Below are 7,842 nucleotides of genomic sequence, written 5' to 3' on the forward strand. Positions count from 1 at the left end.
CCTCTGTTGTTTCTGTGTTTTATCCCTCCTTTGTGTGTGTGTGGTTGTTTCCCTGTTTGTTTCTGTGTCTGGGTGTGCACACTCACTCCTGCTGCACACCTTGAACCAATCCACTCATCAAGCTTCTGCAGTGTGAATATACCCGGCTCTACACACCAGTCTCTGCCTGAGTGTTCAGTTCCCCTCGTGGTGACTTTGCTTTGGTAAATCTAATTCTTAAGTTTTGGATCTTTTTTGCTGCAAACTAACTTTTTTCGCTCTCCCTGTCTCAGGATCATCTTTCATCCAGAATCTCAAGTCCTGTGCCTCACCCGGCCGTGTTCTCAGCTCCTGCCAGCCATCCACCACTTCAACTAAACATCTCTGCCTTCATCAAGTGCCATTCAATAAATAACTCGGAGGCTAGAAAGTAAAAGGAACAGAATGAATTTGATTCCTGTTTTTTTTATATTTTGGCTTGAACTCTCTAACAATCACCTTTATTGATTGCAAGATTTCCTTTAGAAGCTGCCAGAGCCGTTTGGACTGACTGAAGTGAAACTGAAGATCACTGATGTCTGCTGGATAAATACTCAGACTTCATTGCAGACATATTCTGCTTTGTTACAGACTGTGTTTCTGTCTGTTGTTTGTTTTTAAATATACATTTTCTGATTGGAACAAACTGAAACGGGCCTGCAGGGCAGAGAGCTTTTATAACCAATGCCACGTTTAAAGTGGTTTGGTGATGATTTCAATGTCTTTGTGCTAAAACAACATTTAAATGAAAAAGAGCAGACACTAACGCTGACTGACTTCAGATCTATCATCTCTTGAATTATTAGATTTCTGAGCTTCTCTTTTATTGTAACTTCAGCTTAAAGAAACATGTTCAGTTTCTGTCTTTATTAAATCATCTCGTTTTATTTAACGAGAACATGGGAGCAGATTTCCTGACAGCCTGTCAGTCTGATGTCGGTTTGATTCTCAGCTGCAGCTGTTTAATGCAGAGCCGCTTTCAGCTGCAGAGCTGCTGCTCTCCTCCTGTGTTTGTGCAGAGATGATTGACAGCAGCAGATAATCAAGCACAGATGCTGCTCACTGCGGGACGTAAATCTGACTCTGACCAGGAAACAGAGACACGGAGACAGGATAGAGATGGTACAAAGACAGTACCGAACATTTTAACTTCTGCAACATTTAAATCAACTTGGTGCTGATTGTTCTGGCTGCAAGAAAATATCAAATATAAACCCTTTTGAACTTCTGCACTTTTATTCAAATTATTGTAGAAACTCTCCATCAATGAAAAAGTTATGGATAGGGCTGTTTAATCACAACTTTTAGAACAAAAAAAGTCTGCACGAGGGATAGTTATTTTAACTTTTCCTTATAAGTTGCAATTCTACGATATAAAATAATACATTACCCATAAAACTCCTGCATTTTTTTAAAATCCACTTTAAGTAAAAGGATCATAGGATGTTCTGAATAAACTGAGATGATGAACAGAGTGCAGAAGAGAAAAAAGTTCCTGAAGTTCCCACAGTGTTGGTTTGAATATTTCATATCACTGCCTCACACTGCTGACTGATCATACTGTGAGGGTTGAGGAAATATTTGACTCAATTTAAAACATCTTGTGTTTGAAATGGGAACCATATTGTTCTCAAATAAACTGAACTATGTGAAATGCCTTTTTTAAAACTCTAACCAAACCTTCGATTGAAGCTGCTGAAATGTGTTGTGACACGTGGAGTCTCTGAGAAACACAAAAAAACAAATCTTTATTCATAGTGTTCGAACAAAATCAAATATTCATCAATATGATTTCAAACAGATAGTTGGTGTTCTGCTCCGTTTAGTGGCATCAGAGCGCCACCTGCTGCTCAGAGGGAGTCATCGCACTGGATTTAAAAAAAGCTGTTGATGATTGTGAAAGAACTCGTCAGCTTTTGTTTCTGTCTTAAAATTCTGTTTAATGTCTGAACAATGTCTGAATATGTACAGAAAAGTTAATATCGATTTATTTATTTTATTTACAAAAAATAACAAAAACAAAAAATCAAACAAAGAAATGCTGTAATTAAAAATATGTTGAAAACAAATAAAATCTAAACACAACATTATTTGCCAGAAAAGGAGTAGAAAAAAGTTCAAACTTGTTTAATCCTACCCCCCAAAATGCGCAATAAATCTTAATTTTTGCACACAAAATACAAAATATGTTGCACTTTGTGGGACTTTCGGGGCTGGAACTGAGATTCATTTGACAGAAGAATTAATTAAGAAAAAACACGAGTAAAAATGAATAGGAAATGTTTTTCTGTTATCACATTAATTATTATTTTGTTTGTTCTGATAGATAGATAGATAGATAGATAGATAGATAGATACTTTATTGATCCCGAGGGAAATTCAAAGCATCCAGTAGCAGGTTACAAAGACGTACATGACATGAAACATTTGTTACAAATTAAACCACAAAACCGACCCCCCCCCCCCCCCCCCCCCCCCCCCCCCCCCCCCACCCCCCACCCCCGCCATACATATATATTAACCCGAAAAAAAAGATTTAAAGAATACCTCTAGACGAATCAAAACTTAAACTGTGCAATTAAAAATAGACTTATACAAGAAATGTACATAACCCGTGCAGGGATAAAAAATATATGTGTAATTTAAACAAGAACCTATAAACAGTTGAGGAAAAAAAATCTGTAATTAGACCTGAATATAAAAAAAAATAAGAATAAAAAAGTGTTGACCTTCTGAAGTTGTGTGTTTATATATGTACAGCAATGTTTAAAAAGCTGAAAAATACAGACAAAAAATTATACAATGATCTAAACTAAATTTAATTATTTTCTTTATAATCATAAAAATTCTTAGTATTGAAGTATTGAAATCAGTCTGCTTTAGAATAGGAAAAACATAGACTGTAAATATTAAGGGCATTTTTGTTCCTCCGGCTCCCCAGGGGGCGCTGCAGGCTAAGATTCCAGTTTCCTTCCTGTGTGGTGTCACGTTGATTTCAGTCCGTCACGAACAACAACACATGTGAGCGAAGCTTGCCGGAGAGCGGAGATGTTTTCCTCTCTGAAAGACAAAGTCGGGCAGGTTTTGTTGCCGGGAGATGAATTCTCCTTTGACACCGAGGACACCATCTCCCTCACGACTCCCGTGAAGCTGGAGAAGGTGGTGTGTGGTCCGGGTCTGAGGCGGAGCGGAGACCGACTGCAGGTGTGTAAAAGCGGCGTCCTGCGACACAAAGCTCCCAACATGTTCTGGATGGACTCACAGCAGAGGAGGGTGAGTGTGCACACACTGATATCAACACCAAAGAGATGTTTACTGAGGAATGTAATGACTGGCACAACATGCACGACCTCAGCAGATAATGTGAGGCGATGAGGACCCTGAAGGGGAATGTTCTGGACAGGTGTTGGAGTAGTGCATGCTGGGAGTTGAGTGTGTGTGTCTCTGTCCTCAGTACGTCCCGGTTAAAGGAGAAACAGTCATCGGCATTGTGACAGTCAAATCAGGAGACATCTTCAAGGTGGACTTTGGAGGGAGTGAGCAGGCGTCTCTGTCCTACCTGGCGTTTGAGGGAGCAACCAAGAGGAACCGCCCCAATGTCCAGGTGAGGACACGATGTGAGAGGGGGGTATACCGCTCCCTCCCTGACCCTGTTTATGTAACACTTCCCTCCCCTCTGTGTGTGTTGCAGGTAGGGGACCTGGTGTTCGCTCAGTTCGTGGTGGCCAATAAGGACATGGAGCCGGAGCTGGTGTGTGTGGACAGCGGGGGTCGGGCCAATGGGATGGGGGTGTTTGGAGGAGGAGGTCTGCTCTTCACCGTGTCTCTGGGACTCGTCAGAAGGTAAAAAATCACACTCAAACATTTGTCTCTGCCTCCACCTCCTAAGACCCCCTAATAACCCCCAATCTGCCCCCCCCCCCTCCCCTTCAGACTGCTGGCCCCCCAAAGTGACCTGATGCAGGACCTGCAGAAGCTGTTCCCCTGTGAGCTGGTGGTCGGGATGAACGGCCGTCTGTGGGTCCGCTCCTCCAGCGCCCAGCGGACCCTTATCATTGCCAACCTGCTGCAGAGCTGTGAGACCATGACGGCCCCCCAGAGGAAGGCGCTGTTCGCCAGGGTGGCAGAGGGGACGCTGTAGAGACCCCCAGAGACATGCACTGTTTACCAGGGTTGCACAGGGGGTGCTGTAAGAGACCCCAGAGACGGGCGCTGTTCACCAGGGTGGAAAGCGGACATTATAGAGCACCCAGAGACGGGCGCTGTTCAGGAGGGGATTCTCCACAAACTGATACTGGATCAGAGTTTAAAGCAGTCTGAGGGTTCGTTTGCAGGTTATCCTAATCTAGACTCTAAACATAAACATTTAAAGACTTTATATGTGATTTTTTGATCCAGCAGATGTCGCCCTTGAGCACCAGCATGAAACCAAACCAACTTGCGCTGCATTGTTGTGTTAGCATGCTAATGCTAGCGATCTTTATTATGCTCGTATCTTCACACTCCATGTAAATTTACCTGAAATGAGCGTGATCTAGAAACACAGTTAAGCAGTGAGTATAGTATGTTATTCTTCTTTTCTCTAGTCCCTCAATTAAACAACTTTTATACAACAGGGGAGGAGTCAGCCGGCCGACCAGGCGATGTAAACAAAGTGAAGATAGGACTCGGAAATCATCATAGACAGTGGGACTCGGGTGTTACACCCATTGTAGACAGTCATGACTCACAGAGTTATTTTCAGAGGAGATACTTGATTTCTACATTTAAGTGTGAAAAATCACATATTCAGCCTTTAATGTTTATTAAATGTATTCTGGATGTTTTGTTTTTTCTAAACTATTTCACATTGTTCGTCTGTCAACACCATCAGGGATTTGCTCTACACCTTCGACTGCCTTTCTCTATGAAGTTTGTTTTTGTTATTCTAGAAGTTTTTTTGAACTTCAGATGTATCCTCAGAGTGGTTAATCCATTAACTTTTATTACCAAACAGACACATGTTTTATATTTGTGTGTTTTGTAATAATGAAAATAAAACTTTTTCAAAGTCTAATTTATTTCTGTATGTTTTTTTGTTTAGAAGAAACTAGAGGTTACTTTATGTTGAGTTTATCTTAACACTGAGATCACACATCACTGTGGAAGGTGTTTAAAAGCTTTGAAATGTTACTTCATTTTAAATGTTTACAGTTGATTTAAGTTTATCAAAAATAAAATATTTAAAACTAAACAGATTTTATTTTCACTGACGGATTCAGTCGGTCTGCCAACTTTTAAGTAATTGAAAAATGTACAGTATTTATACAACATATATTGGGGAGGACTCTGGATTTGTGTTGACTTAACGTGGAGCCACAATATGTGACTCTGTTTTGTAGTACATTTGTAGTCCGTGTCGACCATTCACGTATCAGCAGGCTTTGGTTTATACAGGAGGAACAGTCAGTGTGGACAGCAGGAAACTTGGAAAATGACTCAGGCCAAACGCTAGTTGTGCAAATGACATCCAGGCTCCTATCATTACAATGTTTTATTGATCCCTATAAACATATCTGTATAAAAGTGATTGTCTGAAAGCCAATCAGCATTTCCTGACACATATTAAAAGTTGTTTACTTCTCCTCTTGAGGACAAACCGGACACAGCTTGACTTTTTCCTTTTTATGAATCTGCATCATGATGTTATTTTAACAAACTTAAGACTTGTTAACGTGAGTGAAGCACAAGAAAAGTTGTTTATTTTTCAGGTTCATACTGCTGAAGTAATCCAAAGTGACGCCTCTGAATAATGTGTCATTAAACTGAGACTCACTAAAAAACAAGAGCAGGATGTGATAAACCCAGACACAAGAGATTTTATTTTGCAGTCGTAAACACTGCACAGAAGGAAGGAAGAAGAGGAAGTCTTGCCTGGAAGTCATTTAATGCTTACCGCTTTCTGATAAAGTTCTCCTACTCTGATGTCCCTAAAAGCAACAACAGAAAATCTTCACTGTAATCTGGTTTGATGTTTTAATTTAAAAAAGTTTTTAATGATTTTATTTTGTATTTTTGTGGTGTCTTAGGCTAAGGGTTGTTTACTTCCGGTTTGGATACAAAACCTGCTTTTATTTTTGAAAGAAAATGAAGAACTTGTGGTAGACTGAAAGTTACAACATTAACTCAACAATGGAAAAAATCGAAGTAAACGAAAACAGCTCAAGAGGACGGTAAAAAAGTGAAAAGTTTGATGTCATGACGATAAAATCACTTTGGACTTGTCAAATGAACGATCTAGGAGTTGTTGTTTTCAAGTGAAATGTCAGGGGGCACTGCTGTCTGTGTGGTCGCTTCTAAAGTGACAAAATAGCACGTAATCAATGTGGAAAAAAAGAACAATGCATTACCTGTCGGACCTCAATTGCATCGCAATTAAAGCTGAGAGCCCCGAGTGTTAGATGAATTGTTGTTAGATGAATTGTTATGTATCTGATTAAAGAGGTCAATAAATCATCATGAGAATTCTGCCGAACAAAAAAAAAAATCAAACAGACTCCAGTTCCTCATCATCAATACATCTTTATGTTTACACATGAATACACACTGATACACCTCCACCACACACACACACACACACACACACCAGTTTAGCCATTTACACTGGATCCACTTTAAGGCACATAACAGCTGATCAATCACTGATCATCAATAAACAACATGTTTTGTCTGCGTAGCAACAAACAAACAAATAAACAAACACAGCTAAACCTTAACATTGAGAACAGGATCAGGCAATGCAAACATTTATACACACACTCTCTGATTGTTTGATTGACAGCTGATAAAACCAGTTTGGTCGTACTGATCAGTGATCACCTGCAGCTGTCGGAGGATGTTTTTCAAGTCTTTGGTACTAACAGCTGAGTGATTGATCGATTCATGAATCAATCAATCAACCACTCAATAAATCAACAAATCAAATACATCCATCCGTGAATCAATCAATTAATGCATCAATCAACGCATCCATCCATCCACCAATCTATCAATCAATCAAGTCATTCCTTCGTCACTGATTGATTTTGGTTCCAGCTGATCAGTTTTGACATTTTTAATAAACTTTGGGATTGTTTAAATATAAAGAGACAATCAATAAACATCTGTTGATACACACACACACACACACACACACACACACACACACACACACACACACACACACACACACACACACACACACACACACACACACACACACACACACACACACACACACACACACACACACACACACACACACACACACACACACACACACACACACACACACACACACACACACACACACACACACACACACACACACACACACACACACACACACACACACACACACACACAAACAAACAAACAAACAAAACAGGGTGTGGAGTTCAGATTTGGTTCTGACCTGGTTCCACTGATTATCGATCTGTAAGGATTAACTTTGACCCTGTAGAGTTCTGGTCCTCTCAGCTGTTTCCACGGCAACCTCACAGAGACCAGGACCAGCCTGAGCTGTGTCCATCAGTGTGTGTGTGTGTGTGTGTGTGTGTGTATGTATATGTGTGTTTGTTTAAATAACTGACTGATGGCGAGCAGAGACATTAAAGCAGCAGTGTTGATTTGGTGCCCTCTAGTGGTGAATGTAGTCAGATGTGGTTTGAAACACAGCCGACTGTGCAAGAGTTTCCATCTTTAGATTTAGTCATTCTAACAAAAGTCAAGCGTCCGTATTTTTAGGCATTAAATCACCTGATATGAACAGACTGATAAGGATTATAATCAAATAATCAATATTGT

At 40.2% G+C, this 7,842-nt stretch overlaps 2 protein-coding genes across 2 annotated transcripts in view; one reads left to right on the forward strand and one right to left on the reverse strand.

Annotated features, from left to right (window-relative positions):
- Window positions 1-7,842, reverse strand: part of noa1 (nitric oxide associated 1) — a 111,437-nt gene that overhangs the window by 55,421 nt on the left and 48,174 nt on the right. The gene's annotated exons all lie outside the window — the stretch shown is intronic.
- Window positions 3,002-5,074, forward strand: exosc3 (exosome component 3). The gene is made up of 4 exons (XM_061048648.1): window positions 3,002-3,291; window positions 3,473-3,622; window positions 3,710-3,861; window positions 3,952-5,074. The coding sequence occupies exons 1-4, from the start codon at window positions 3,067-3,069 to the stop codon at window positions 4,157-4,159; spliced, it is 735 nt and encodes a 244-aa protein (XP_060904631.1). The 5' UTR covers window positions 3,002-3,066; the 3' UTR covers window positions 4,160-5,074.

The sequence above is a fragment of the Labrus mixtus genome, chromosome 10 (genome assembly GCF_963584025.1).
Source record: "Labrus mixtus chromosome 10, fLabMix1.1, whole genome shotgun sequence".
Taxonomy (NCBI): Eukaryota; Metazoa; Chordata; class Actinopteri; order Labriformes; family Labridae; genus Labrus; species Labrus mixtus.